Consider the following 16,309-nt stretch of genomic DNA (forward strand, 5'->3'; position numbering starts at 1 on the left):
AAAAGCATCATCCTTCTGTTGAATAACAAATCCTTGGCAGAGAGAAGGATAACTGAGCAGATAAGAGGTCTCTGATTACATTATACATGGTGACCTACGTTAACCCCAGACGTTTACCAAGCTCACAGCTTTGGGAGGGATCAGACTTTTGCTGGGGATGAGGAGAGTTGGTATGCTGGGTGAGAGGGAGGGTGGGTGTTGGATGTTTTAGGTGCTGTCGTTTGGCTCGTGCCCTGTGGGGATGCAGCATGGCAGGGTGGCAGGAAACATTATCACTGCTAAGTACCACACACACACTGAGGAACTGCTCTCCGCTCTCTGCCCCGGGAACGCATCTAGATCTGGGCAGAGGGATTAATGATTGGTATTCATCACCAAACCTCCACATAAAGAGACCGTGGCATAATTAGATCCCCAGACACTCGCACCTACCTCCCTTTCTCTCTTTCTTTCATTCCCTCTCACCCTCTCGCTCTTCCCCTCCTCACGTCAAGAAAATATAGATGCTTTCTAATTTGGGTAACAACAGTTTCATTTGAACAGGTTTAAACCTGGCTGTCAAAATCACATACATATTCAATGAACAGATGTATTTTTCTTTCCCTCTTCCCTTCTTGGTAGTGACTGATCAGTTCTTGACAGGGGCTTGTTACCTCTCCTCCTGATGCGACTGAAAAGTTGTCGGACTGCTGTTTGACTTGGTGATTCATGACTTCGTCTGGCAGCGAATTGAGAACAATTGCAGCACCAACAAGGCTGACAGACACAGAGGGATGGTGAACACTTCAAAGACCTGATTTCTGATGCACTGATTATGCATACAAAACACACTATTAGACTAATGTATGAAAGCACACAGCCAACATGAATGTATCTTTAGGTGTCAGAGTAAGTGGATACATCTAAATCACAATAAAAAGTTGTCAAGGGCCTCTCCTGTTTGGCTATCTGTCCAAGAACCTTACCTCACTCACAACAAAACATCTCAAACACATGGCCCTCAAACCACAAACTCCGTAACAGGGCAAACCAGCCAAGACTCCAACAGTGACTGAGTTGCTTCAGAGCCAGAGAAGTAACATGCCAAAACTCCACTGATCTAAGAGACCTGACTAAAGCCACAGTGCCAGGAGCCCCTGCCTTCTTACCGCCACATCAAGCAGGGTGTGTGAGATGGCGGCATTGGGCAGACAGCTGGTCTGCATTCAGCAGACAACAGGTGGTTCAGTTAACAAGCTAATAACACTGACCTCTCAGCCTGGGGTACAGCCCACTAATGAGAGAGGAGCAGACACATACAGAGACATAGATGTGGACTGAGAGAGAGAGAGAGAGAGAGAGAGAGAGAGAGCTGGAGATGGAGGAGAGTAGGAGAGATAGAGGGGAGAGTGAGGGATAAAGACAGAGACAGACAGACACAGACAACAGAGAACAGACAAACAGAAAGACACAGACAACAGAGAACAGACAAACAGAAAGACACAGACAGACAGAGACACAGACAAACAGAAAGAGAGACAGACAGACAGAGACACAGACAAACAGAAAGAGACAGACAGACAGACAGACAGACAGACAGACAGACAGACAGACAGACAGACAGACAGACAGACAGACAGACAGAACCAAACACAGACCCAAACAGACAGAGACAGACAGACCCAAACAGACAAACAGAAACACAGACAGACAGACAGACAGACTGACACACAGACAGTCCCAGACAGACCCAAACAGACAGACCCAAACAGACAGAGACAGACAAACAGAAACACAGACACACAGACAGACACACAAACAGAAACAGACAGACCCAGACAGAGACACACAGACCCAAACAGACAGAGACCCAGACAGAAACAGACAGACACATACAAACAGACAAAGGCAGACCCAGACAGAGACAGACCCAGACAAACAAACCCAGACAGAGCGAGACAGACCCAAAAAGACAGACAGACACACAGACAGAGACACACACACACAGACAGAGACAGACATATAGACCCAGATAGACAGACAGACACATACAAACAGACAAAGGCAGACCCAGACAAACAAACCCAGACAGAGACAGACCCAGAGAAAGACACACACACACACACACACACACACACACACACACACACACACACACACACACACACACACACACACACACACACACACACACAGAGACAAACCCAGACAGAGACAGAGACACACACACACACAGAGACACACACACAGAGAGACAGAGAGAGAGACAGACAGAGAGACAGACACACAGACAGACCCAGACAGACAAACCCAGACAGACAGACAGACGAGACACACACAAACAGAGACAGAAACAGACAGACACAGACAGAGACAGACAGACAGACAGAGAGCGAGACAGACAGACACAGACACACAGACAGACCCAGACAGACAAGCCCAGACAGAGATAGACAGACAGAGACACACACACACAATCAGAGACAGACGCGCACACACAGGGAGACCGACACACACACACAGGGAGACCGACACACACACACACAGGGAGACCGACACACACACACACACACACACAGGGAGACCGACACACACACACACAGGGAGACCGACACACACACACACACACACACACACACAGGGAGACCGACACACACACACACACACAGGGAGACCGACACACACAAAGGGAGACCGACACACACACACACAGGGAGACCGACACACACACACACACACACACAGGGAGACCGACACACACACACACACACACACACACACACACAGGGAGACCGACACACACACACACACACACACAGGGAGACCGACACACACACACACACACACACAGGGAGACCGACACACACACACACACACACACAGGGAGACCGACACACACACACACACACACACAGGGAGACCGACACACACACACACACACAGGGAGACCGACACACACACACACACACAGGGAGACCGACACACACACACACACACAGGGAGACCGACACACACACACACACACAGGGAGACCGACACACACACACACACACAGGGAGACCGACACACACACACACACAGAGAGACCGACACACACACACACACACAGGGAGACCGACACACACACACAGGGAGACCGACACACACACACACACACAGGGAGACCGACACACACACACACACAGGGAGACCGACACACACACACACACACAGGGAGACCGGCACACACACACACACAGGGAGACCGGCACACACACACACAGAGGGAGACCGACACACACACACACACACACACACACACACACACACAGGGAGACCGACACACACACACACAGGGAGACCGACACACACACACACACAGGGAGACCGACACACACACACCCACAGGGAGACCGACACACACACACACAGGGAGACCGACACACACACACACAGGGAGACCGACACACACACACACACACACACACAGGGAGACCGACACACACACACACAGGGAGACCGACACACACACCCACAGGGAGACCGACACACACACCCACAGGGAGACCGACACACACACACACACACAGGGAGACCGGCACACACACACACAGAGGGAGACCGACACACACACACACACAGGGAGACCGACACACACACACACAGGGAGACCGACACACACACACACACACACAGGGAGACCGACACACACACACCCACAGGGAGACCGACACACACACACACAGGGAGACCGACACACACACACACACACACAGGGAGACCGACACACACACACCCACAGGGAGACCGACACACACACACACACAGGGAGACCGACACACACACACACACAGGGAGACCGACACACACACACACACAGGGAGACCGACACACACACCCACAGGGAGACCGACACACACGCACAGGGAGACCAACACACACACACACACACACACACACACACACACACAGGGAGACCGACACACACACAGGGAGACCGACACACACACACACACACATACACACAGGGAGACCGACACACACGCACACAGGGAGATCGACACACACACACAGGGAGATCGACACACACACACACAGGGAGACCGACACACACACACACACACACACACACAGGGAGACCGACACACACACACACAGGGAGAGCGACACACACACACAGGGAGAGCGACACACACACACACACAGAGACCGACACACACACACACGGAGACCGACACACACACACACACACACACACACACACACACACACACACACACACACACACACACACACAGGGAGACCGACAGAGAGAGAGACACAGAGAGAAAAGGGAAGATAAAGCAGTAGACTGGGTAGAGGAGCATGGTAAATGAGAAACAGAAAGAGAAAATGAAAGCAAATATAGAGACAAGGTCAGATGAAAGACAAAAAATATTCAATGAGGACACTAAACTATTTGAAGTTTATCAGTGCTGAAATGTTATAATCATGATTAATTCCCCCAAATATGTGTTCTTGACCATGAATATCAAAGTGATAAGTAATTTCTTTCTCAAGGCGTCCATCCGACACTGAGGTTGAAACTGGTTCATCAGCCCCCCTCTCCCCTTCGGTTAGACTCTCTCGCCACTACCTTAGCACTCGAGCGGCTAATATGCAGGCAGATTAAGCAGTCACACAACGCTAAAGAACAGCCTCTCTCTCTCTGCCTGTAGTCATGACAACAGTTCTCCTTCATTGACCTATCCAACTAATTTGTCATCAATTAAAGGTTAATTAAAGGTTAATTGATGGCAATTTAGTATTAAGGCAATGAAGAGGGCAATATGGGATTGTCAGTAGGGAAGGGAGGCCTAGCCAGCTATTATCTCTCAGCGAATCACCTGCCGCCAACCGCGCATTGCAACAAATCAGGAGTAGCAGCATTAAGCCAATCACCTGAGTCATTGTGTCGTCTTTCTCGCACCACAGCAACCCAACAGCCATTTTGTGTTTATGCCAAAAGGTTGAGACCTCAACTAACTACTGCTGACCTCAGGTTGGCCACAATCCCCTTGTAATGAGAGAAGAGGTCAAAGGTCCCTGCTACCAGTAAGACATGATCGCTTCACATTATATTACTGTACGGTATTACATCACCCTAGGCAGATTTTCTCTACTGTTAGTCTTGGGCCAGAGTATAGCGTGTGTGTGCGCGCGAAATGAGGCTGTGGATCTGTTCATACATCACTCGCAGAGCGGGCAAAGAGTGTGACAGAGACAAAGTGTGTTTGCATATGTGGAGACTGGATCTTGTTTGGGTGTAAATGGGCATGCTATGATACATGTCAAAATGAGCTTGGGATGTGCTTGTGTACATACGTCATGTCCATGTATATTACTGAACAGTGTGTGTCCATGAATATGGATAAGTAAGAGAGTGTAGCCTACGTTAGTAAGAGCGCCTGCATTGCATGTGGGGTGTAGGTAGCTATGTGTATGTCTATATGTATGAATACATACGTACGTACCAGTGGTTTCAACACAAACTTGGCCGGGGGCATTTTTTTATAGATATTCATTTTTTTAGTGGGTAGATCAGTTTTAGTATTGCAGATAGACTGTAGCTTCCAATGTAATTGTCTACATCACTTCCAATCCCCCATATATGTTTTAGCAAAAAATATATATTTTTATATATATATTTTTCCTTTATTACTCTACCACCCAGGCCAAGGGTATTAGATGAAGTCTATTTATACAGAAACCTACAGTGAGCAAGGCTCAATCAGCCCTCTGCAGAGCTCACCTCCTGCGCAGAGAAGCAGGCAGCGCTGGGTAGAGGAGCCAAGCACAGTGTATGTATGTATTAGCATTACATAACAGTCAGCCTCCACACCCGAGAAACCCTTTAAGAAACCCCCAGCCCAATAAAACCCTGGTTTGAGGCAGGAGCCGAATCCCCATCCCTAATTGCAATATTTATGTCCTCTGCTACATTTGTCATTCTGGAATTTCAATCGATCAGGCTGGCCAGCTGAAGCTTCAGCCTCAGAATTTTAGTTCAAAAGAAGTGTCTCCGGCAGGCCATAGGAAAATACTAGACCTGCCATTAAAGACAAAGAAATTAGGTGAGCCACGGAGGAGAAAGGGGGCTCTGGAAAACAGATTAAGACACGAGACCGAGGGGAAAACCTTTTTGCCTGTTGCACTTACTAGGTCAGCATTTCTGTTAGAAAAGAGAGAGAGAGGGCGGGAGAGGGAGAGAGAGAGGGAGGGAGAGGGAGAGAGAGAGAGAGAGAGGGCGGGAGAGGGAGAGAGAGAGAGAGAGAGGGCGGGAGAGGGAGAGAGAGAGAGAGAGGGCGGGAGAGGGAGAGAGAGAGAGAGAGGGCGGGAGAGGGAGAGAGAGAGAGGGCGGGAGAGGGAGAGAGAGAGAGGGCGGGAGAGAGAGAGAGAGAGGGCGGGAGAGAGAGAGAGAGAGGGCGGGAGAGAGAGAGAGGGCGGGAGAGAGAGAGAGAGGGCGGGAGAGAGAGAGAGGGCGGGAGAGGGAGAGAGAGAGAGAGAGGGCGGGAGAGGGAGAGAGAGAGAGAGAGGGCGGGAGAGGGAGAGAGAGAGAGAGAGGGCGGGAGAGGGAGAGAGAGAGAGAGAGAGGGCGGGAGAGGGAGAGAGAGAGAGAGAGGGGGAGAGGGAGAGAGAGAGAGAGGGGGGGAGAGGGAGAGAGAGAGAGAGGGCGGGAGAGGGAGAGAGAGAGAGAGGGAGGGAGATGGAGAGAGAGAGAGAGGGGGGGAGAGGGAGAGAGAGAGAGAGGGCGGGAGAGGGAGAGAGAGAGAGAGGGCGGGAGAGGGAGAGAGAGAGAGAGAGAGAGAGAGAGAGAGAGGGCGGGAGAGGGAGAGAGAGAGAGAGGGCGGGAGAGGGAGAGAGAGAGAGGGCGGGAGAGGGAGAGAGAGAGAGAGAGAGAGAGAGGGCAGGAGAGGGAGAGAGAGAGAGAGGGCGGGAGAGGGAGAGAGAGAGAGAGAGAGGGGGGGGGGGGGAGAGGGAGAGAGAGAGAGGGGGAGAGAGAGAGAGAGAGAGAGAGAGAGAGAGAGAGAGAGAGAGAGAGAGAGAGAGAGAGAGAGAGAGGGCAGGAGAGGGAGAGAGAGAGAGAGGGCGGGAGAGGGAGAGAGAGAGAGAGGTGGAGGGCGGGAGAGGGAGAGAGAGAGAGAGGTGGAGGGCGGGAGAGGGAGAGAGAGAGAGGGCGGGAGAGGGAGAGAGAGGGCGGGAGAGGGAGAGAGAGGGCGGGAGAGGGAGAGAGAGGGCGGGAGAGGGAGAGAGAGGGCGGGAGAGAGAGAGAGAGAGAGAGAGAGAGAGAGAGAGAGAGAGAGAGAGAGAGAGGGCAGGAGAGGGAGAGAGAGAGAGAGAGGGCAGGAGAGGGAGAGAGAGAGAGAGGGCGGGAGAGGGAGAGAGAGAGAGGTGGAGGGCGGGAGAGGGAGAGAGAGAGAGAGGGTGGGAGAGGGAGAGAGAGAGGGTGGGAGAGGGAGAAAACAAGAAAGAGAGAAAAGTAAGATAATGAAAACCAGATATGCATTTCTAAACCTGAGGGTCTGACACAAAATTGTGCCATTTCGAACTTTATCTGCAACGTTATATTATTTTGTACGACTACAGCGGTTTCCCCTATCCAGCTGTACAGAGGGGTATCGCTCGAGGGGCAACACAATGGAATATAACGTTGCACATAAAGTTTGGAATGACAATTTCATGTGTACAACATCTAAAAGACCTGCATCACTATACTTAGAGCTTTGCAGTTTAGAAAAGGTATTTGGTCGGCCTCCCGGGTGGCGCAGTGGTCTAGGGCACTGCATCGCAGTGCTAACTGCGCCACCAGAGTCTCTGGGTTCGCGCCCAGGCTCTGTCGCAGCCGGCCGCGACCGGGAGGTCCGTGGGGCGACGCACAATTGGGCTAGCGTCGTCCGGGTTAGGGTGGGTTTGGCCGGTAGGGATATCCTTGTCTCATCGCGCTCCAGCGACTCCTGTGGCGGGCCGGGCGCAGTGCGTGCTAACCAAGGGGGCCAGGTGCACGGTGTTTCCTCCGACACATTGGTGCGGCTGGCTTCCGGGTTGGAGGCGCGCTGTGTTAAAGAAGCAGTGCGGCTTGGTTGAGTTTCTCAAAACCAAGTGAAATTACAAAAAAAAAGTGTCTAGACCCTTATAACAAACATTTTGATTTGGTTAAAAAAAAACTGTCCTTTAACAGATGTAGTTTAAAATGTCCTTTCTCTCTCTCTCTCTTCAGAGTGGCTCTCTGAATTAAACGGAACCCAGAGCAGTATTATGTAAATCAGAGGAGTAGATCACTGGCAACAGATCTCTGGGTGCACATTGGATCTACTGTAGCGTGAAGACACAAATAAGCAGCAACGCCTTCTCCGTTCAAATAGAAAGCAAAGCCCAGGGAAAGTGGAGAGATCAAAGTCATGGAAATCTCTCTCTGCACAAAACAGCCTATCAACACAGTATACAAATAACCTGCCAAGAGAACCAGGGAGCCTGTGTCAATAGCCACAAGTAGCGGTCTCTCTTTAAAATAAGATTAGAACAATTGTTCTGTGCCGTACTACATTTTTGGGGGCTTTTCTCGCCCTCACCCCCCCCCCCTCCCCGGAGCCAGAGGAGAAAACTTTAACAAATTCACCAAATACTTTCACCCATGGCCTGTATCCATCTGCTAACTGCCCTGGACTTGATGGAGGAGTTAGAGGTAAGAGGCCAAACACTACCTATAAACTCCCTGGAATCAAACACTACCTATAAACTCCCTGGAATCAAACACTACCTATAAACTCCCTGGAATCAAACACTACCTATAAACTCCCTGGAATCAAACACTACCTATAAACTCCCTGGAATCAAAAACTACCTATAAACTCCCTGGAATCAAACACTACCTATAAACTCCCTGGAATCAAACACTACCTATAAACTCCCTGGAATCAAAAACTACCTATAAACTCCCTGGAATCAAACACTACCTATAAACTCCCTGGAATCAAACACTACCTATAAACTCCCTGGAATCAAACACTACCTATAAACTCCCTGGAATCAAAAACTACCTATAAACTCCCTGGAATCAAACACTACCTATAAACTCCCTGGAATCAAACACTACCTATAAACTCCCTGGAATCAAAAACTACCTATAAACTCCCTGGAATCAAACACTACCTATAAACTCCCTGGAATCAAATACTACCTATAAACTCCCTGGAATCAAACACTACCTATAAACTCCCTGGAATCAAACACTACCTATAAACTCCCTGGAATCAAACACTACCTATAAACTCCCTGGAATCAAACACTACCTATAAACTCCCTGGAATCAAACACTACCTATACACTACCTAGTGTTTGGGGATGTTATTCGAAAACATAATGTTAACTTTCACTGCTATGCGGATGACATACAGCTGTACATTTCAATGAAACATGGTGAAGCCCCAAAATTGCCCTCGCTAGAAGCCTGTGTTTCAGACATAAGGAAGTGGATGGCTGAAAACTTTCTACTTTTAAACTCGGACAAAACAGAGATGCTTGTTCTAGGTCCCAAGAAACAAAGAGATCTTGTGTTAAATCTGACAATTAATCTTGATGGTTGTAAAGTCGTCTCAAATAAAACTGTGAAGGACCTCGGCGTTACTCTTGACCCTGATCTCTCTTTTGACGAACATATCAAGACTGTTTCAAGGACAGCTTTTTTCCATCTACGTAACATTGCAAAAATCAGAAATTTTCTGTCCAAAAATGATGCAGAAAAATTAATCCATGCATTTGTTACTTCTAGGCTAGACTACTGCAATGCTCTACTTTCCGGCTACCCGGATAAAGCACTAAATAAACTTCAGTTAGTGCTAAATACGGCTGCTAGAATCCTGACTAGAACCAAGAAATTTGATCATATTACTCCAGTGCTAGCTTCCCTACACTGGCTTCCTGTTAAGGCAAGGGCTGATTTCAAGGTTTTACTGTTAACCTATAAAGCGTTACATGGGCTTGCTCCTACCTATCTTTCCGAGTTGGTCCTGCCGTACATACCTACACGTACGCTACGGTCACAAGACGCAGGCCTCCTAATTGTCCCTAGAATTTCTAAGCAAACAGCTGGAGGCAGGGCTTTCTCCTATAGATCTCCATTTTTATGGAATGGTCTGCCTACCCATGTGAGAGACGCAGACTCGGTCTCAACCTTTAAGTCTTTACTGAAGACTTATCTCTTCAGTAGGTCATATGATTGAGTGTAGTCTGGCCCAGGAGTGTGAAGGTGAACGGAAAGGCTCTGGAGCAACGAACCGCCCTTGCTGTCTCTGCCTGGCCGGTTCCCCTCCACTGGGATTCTCTACCTCTAACCCTATTACAGGGGCTGAGTCACTGGCTTACTGGTGCTCTTTCATGCCGTCCCTAGGAGGGGTGCGTCACTTGAGTGGGTTGAGTTACTGACGTGATCTTCCTGTCCGGGTTGGCGCCCCCCCTTGGTTTGTGCTGTGGTGGAGATATTTGTGGGCTATACTCGGCCTTGTCTCAGGATTGTAAGTTGGTGGCTGAAGATATCCCTCTAGTGGTGCGGGGGCTGTGCTTTGGCAAAGTGGGTGGGGTTATATCCTTCCTGTTTGGCCCTGTCCGGGGGTATCATCGGATGGGGCCACAGTGTCTCCTGACCCCTCCTGTCTCAGCCTCCAGTATTTATGCTGCAGTAGTTTGTGTCGGGGGGCTAGGGCCAGTTGGTTATATCTGGAGTACTTCTCCTGTCTTATCCAGTGTCCTGTGTGAATTTAAGTATGCTTTCTCTAATTCTCTCCTTCTCTCTTTCTTTCTCTCTCTCGGAGGACCTGAGCCCTAGGACCATACGTCAGGACTACTGGGCATGATGACTCCTTGCTGTCCCCAGTCCCCCTGGCCTCGCTGCTGTTCCAGTTTCAACTGTTCTGCCTGCAGTTATGGAACCCCTACCTGTCCCAGACCTGCTGTTTTCAACTCTTAATGATCGGCTATGAAAAGCCAACTGACATTTATTCCTGATTATTATTTGACCATGCTTGTCATTTATGAACATTTTGAACATCTTGGCTCTCTCTAATTCTCTCCTTCTCTCTTTCTTTCTCTCTCTTGGAGGAACTGAGCCCTAGGACCATACGTCAGGACTACCGGGCATGATGACTCCTTGCTGTCCCCAGTCCACCTGGCCTTGCTGCTGTCCCAGTTTCAACTGTTCTGCCTGCGGTTATGGAACCCCTACCTGTCCCAGACCTGCTGTTTTCAACTCTTAATTATCGGCTATGAAAAGCCAACTGACATTTATTCCTGATTATTATTTGACCATGCTTGTCATTTATGAACATTTTGAACATCTTGGCCATGTTCTGTTATAATCTCCACCCGGCACAGCCAGAAGAGGACTGGCCACCCCTCATAGCCTGGTTCCTCTCTAGGTTTCTTCCTAGGTTTTGGCCTTTCTAGGGAGTTTTTCCTAGCCACCGTGCTTCTACACCTGCATTGCTTGCTGTTTGGGGTTTTAGGCTGGGTTTCTGTACAGCACTTCGAGATATTAGCTGATGTACGAAGGGCTATATAAAATAAACTTGATTGATTATAAACTCCCTGGAATCAAACACTACCTATAAACTCCCTGGAATCAAACACTACCTATAAACTCCCTGGAATCACACACTACCTATAAACTCCCTGGAATCAAACACTACCTATAAACTCCCTGGAATCAAACACTACCTATAAACTCCCTGGAATCAAACATTACCTATAAACTCCCTGGAATCAAATACTACCTATAAACTCCCTGGAATCAAACACTACCTATAAACTCCCTGGAATCAAACACTACCTATAAACTCCCTGGAATCAAACACTACCTATAAACTCCCTGGAATCAAACACTACCTATAAACTCCCTGGAATCAAATACTACCTATAAACTCCCTGGAATCAAAAGCAGAGGCATCCAAAGGTGCAGCACACAGCCTTGCGCTAATCTACCGTCTTAAAATACTTACTTACTTACAGTCTTAGTATATCCTTGAGAGGGGTGAGAGAGATCTTCTGGTAAGGTGAGGATTAAAGGGGGTTTAGATGATTGTTTGGAAAGAAACCTGCAACCCAGCTTAATAACCTTCCTTTAAACCCTGAAGCCCAAAGCCAAAACACCTAACAGTTGCTTTAGCTGGCCTAGCCAACACAATTAGCATTAGCGCCAAGAGTATCTGCAGGGAGCTGAACTAGTTCTCTGTTTTATGAACTTTGTGCTGGAGAGACAGGTGGAGAATGTACAGATAAAGGTATGTCAGTAAGTGAGAAGCACACCAAAGCACTTTGGCCCAGTTTTTAGTGCTAGAAGGAACCATAGTTCGAGCTAACAGAAGTCAAGTACCTACTGGAGATGTGGGAAAGGAAAGGGGACACCTAAATCACAACTGAACGCATTCAACCGAAATGTGTCTTCCGCATTTAACCCAACCCCTTCCCTCTGTTAGATACACTTTTACTGGCAGCAGCGCTGGCCAATCAGTTATTACCAATTGGCCCAGTGACACCCGTTTCAGGCCGGCTCTCTCCCTTCCCCATTGCTTATCCCAGGGGAATGGTGTGAAGATCACATCCCCAGGCGGATAATTACCCTGTCAGGGTGACTGAGAGAACCCATATGGTCGTGGATCACTACCAGAGAGAGAGGAGAGAGAGAAGGCACTCAGAGAGAGTGGAACGGGATAACTGGAGGAGGCTTAACTACTTCAATTATTTATTTACTTTATCTGCTATCATTCATTCTTCCTTCCTGGTCATCTATCCTATCTGAGCAGCGTCAGCAATTCTCTCCACAACCTTTCTCTCTTATTTTGTACTCTTCTCTCCTTCTTCCTCCCTCTGTAGGGAGATGTGCTGATCCGGAGGGGCCTGGCTGTCGGGTTGTCGTGGTGACGTGTCGGCCATCACCCTGTGCCCACCGGTTGGCTGATTAATGGGTTAGCGGCGGTCAGGGAGTATTCCTCTGCCCCTCTGTCAACACACCGTGGTACCACCTCATACATCATCATGCCCATGGCGGGCGCACACACACACACACTTATCCTTATCTGCAGGACACCATCCCCATCAAATCCCCAGCTCCAGCTGAATCCCCATCCCCACTGAATCCCCAGCTCCAGCTGAATCCCCATCCCCACTGAATCCCCAGCTCCAGCTGAATCCCCATCCCCACTGAATCCCCATCAAATCCCCAGCTCCAGCTGAATCCCCATCCCCACTGAATCCCCAGCTCCAGCTGAATCCCCATCCCCACTGAATCCCCAGCTCCAGCTGAATCCCCAGCTCCAGCTGAATCCCCATCAAATCCCCAGCTCCAGCTGAATCCCCATCCCCACTGAATCCCCAGCTCCAGCTGAATCCCCAGCCCCACTGAATCCCCAGCTCCAGCTGAATCCCCAGCTCCAGCTGAATCCCCATCCCCGCTGAATCCCCAGCTCCAGCTGAATCCCCAGCTCCACTGAATCCCCAGCTCCAGCTGAAGGTTAGCGTTAGCTTAACCCTCTGATTAGCCCAGTTTAACCCTCTCACCAGGAGTTATCATTGGACTTTTCCATTCTTCAACCCTCTCATCGGAGGTCAGCATTTAACCTAGCTAAGGTTAACCTAACGTAGCAGGCACACCTGAGCAGCGTTTTTCTTTCTGGTCCTGATGAGAAAAAAATAAAATGCCGGGGGAGGTTCACTTTCACACTGTTCATCCAATCCAGTAAATGTGGAGGAGGAGTTAAGATGGAGTGGTGTCGACTTGTTGACGTCCAAAAGCGGAAGTCAGGCTTCTCTTTTCATTTCCCTTGAAAACCAGATGCATCCTCTTGTTAACGACCACGCTGAGGGTAAGATGAGTATGTGATCTCACCATCCTCACTATTCACCCTGGATCAATTATATGACATTAACACTAATACTATCCTTGGCTTGAACATTCTCTAAGCCATGCAGTGTTCAAGGCTTTTAACTGCAGCCGTGGCCCGTGGTCCCCAATCATCATCCAATCCAGAGCTGGTCACATAAGTGCCGGAACCAATCAGGTGTTTCTAACTACATAAGGGTTTGGGCAAATAGAGTCCCAGTTGTTGAAGAGTACTTACCACTCCGATGCCTTCGAAGGCAAAGATGGCTGTTCCGAAGAAGAAGGGGAACTTGCCCAAGGGGGAAGTGAGAGGGAGACGTTGAAGGTCCCCAAAATCCTGTCAGAGAGGGGCGACAGCAGACAGAAGAGCAGGCGTTTAGGAAAACAGGGACAATGACAGTCTGTCAGAGAGGGGTGACAGCAGACAGAAGAGCAGGAGTTTAGGAAAACAGGGACAATGACAGTCTGTCAGAGAGGGGTGACAGCAGACAGAAGAGCAGGAGTTTAGGAAAACAGGGACAATGACAGTCTGTCAGAGAGGGGTGACAGCAGACAGAAGAGCAGGCGTTTAGGAAAACAGGGACAATGACAGTCTGTCAGAGAGGGGTGACAGCAGACAGAGGAGCAGGCGATTAGGAAAACAGGGACAATGACAGTCTGTCAGAGAGGGGTGACAGCAGACAGAAGAGCAGGCGTTTAGGAAAACAGGGACAATGACAGTCTGTCAGAGAGGGGTGACAGCAGACAGAAGAGCAGGCGTTTAGGAAAACAGGGACAATGACAGTCTGTCAGAGAGGGGCGACAGCAGACAGAGGAGCAGGCGATTAGGAAAACAGGGACAATGACAGTCTGTCAGAGAGGGGTGACAGCAGACAGAAGAGCAGGCGTTTAGGAAAACAGGGACAATGACAGTCTGTCAGAGAGGGGTGACAGCAGACAGAAGAGCAGGCGTTTAGGAAAACAGGGACAATGACAGTCTGTCAGAGAGGGGTGACAGCAGACAGAAGAGCAGGCGTTTAAGAAAACAGGGACAATTACAGTCTGTCAGAGAGGGGTGACAGCAGACAGAAGAGCAGGCGTTTAGGAAAACAGGGACAATGACAGTCTGTCAGAGAGGGGTGACAGCAGACAGAAGAGCAGGAGTTTAGGAAAACAGGGACAATGACAGTCTGTCAGAGAGGGTGACAGCAGACAGAAGAGCAGGCGTTTAGGAAAACAGGGACAATGACAGTCTGTCAGAGAGGGGTGACAGCAGACAGAGGAGCAGGCGATTAGGAAAACAGGGACAATGACAGTCTGTCAGAGAGGGGTGACAGCAGACAGAAGAGCAGGCGTTTAGGAAAACAGGGACAATGACAGTCTGTCAGAGAGGGGTGACAGCAGACAGAAGAGCAGGCGTTTAGGAAAACAGGGACAATGACAGTCTGTCAGAGAGGGGTGACAGCAGACAGAAGAGCAGGCGTTTAAGAAAACAGGGACAATGACAGTCTGTCAGAGAGGGGCGACAGCAGACAGAGGAGCAGGCGATTAGGAAAACAGGGACACTAACACATTAGTCTGTCAGAGGAGCTACTCCCATAAGGGTCTATAGAACAGAATCAACTTCCTCATCACTGCCAAGGACACAAGAGACACTGGCTCAGAGACACAGTGAAGAGAGGGAAAGATTTCCCCTGACTCACAGATAAAACCGAGTGAGACAGCGAGAGGGAACAGAGAAAAAGAAGAATCCCAGGCACAGAGTGGAAGGAATGAATGAAAGGACAGTAAGAGAGTCCCATAACACATTAGTCAGAGACTAAGAGACAGAACAGAAAGAGAGGGAGGAGAAATGGAGTTAGGTCACCTAGCCGTCAACCCATTAACCTAACGGTGAATTAGGGATGCAGTGTTGTGTTCCCCTGTGGACGCGTGTCGTCTACCGCGTCACACAGAGACGCCCAGCGACTGACAGGGGTCCTAATGAATCTATTTAAAACTTAATTCAGCTGGTGATTGATGAGGGCTGTTCACAAGGGCACCTAGACCACTGCCCGGAACACTGCCCAGCCACCCACCCACACAGCTGAGGGATGAGCTGTGCCACACACACTCGCAGATACACAACCCTGGCTGGCACAACCTTCTGTGGGAAATCTAAAACAGCAATCAACGCTGGATTACACGACACGTCAGGAACACTTACATCTGATGTCAATCTGCTCCAAAAGGCCTAATTGTATTCTTAGAATGACCTTGGGAACAGTCCAAGTAGACAAGCTTTTAAACGTTGTTCTTCATCGCTCATAGAAACAAAGTGCACCCTGACACTGACTGTTCAAATCTTTCATTGTAAACACAAGTCATGGACCCTATACTTTATTGGAAATGGAAATCGCCCGGAGAACCATGTTTCACAGGAGACGTGTAGTGGCTACAATGGAGAACCATGTCTCACAGGAG

The 16,309-nt window shown here is 49.3% G+C and overlaps 1 protein-coding gene across 3 annotated transcripts in view; it reads right to left on the reverse strand.

The window, feature by feature from the left end:
• Positions 1-16,309, reverse strand: part of slc36a4 (solute carrier family 36 member 4) — a 252,781-nt gene that overhangs the window by 200,266 nt on the left and 36,206 nt on the right. For all 3 annotated transcript variants that reach the window (XM_038961057.1, XM_038961056.1, XM_038961055.1), the window contains exon 9: positions 14,106-14,204. In XM_038961057.1, the coding sequence (XP_038816985.1) occupies positions 14,106-14,204 (99 nt within the window). The remainder of the gene's footprint in view (positions 1-14,105; positions 14,205-16,309) is intronic.

This window comes from Salvelinus namaycush, chromosome 23 (assembly GCF_016432855.1).
Source record: "Salvelinus namaycush isolate Seneca chromosome 23, SaNama_1.0, whole genome shotgun sequence".
Lineage (NCBI taxonomy): Eukaryota > Metazoa > Chordata > Actinopteri > Salmoniformes > Salmonidae > Salvelinus > Salvelinus namaycush.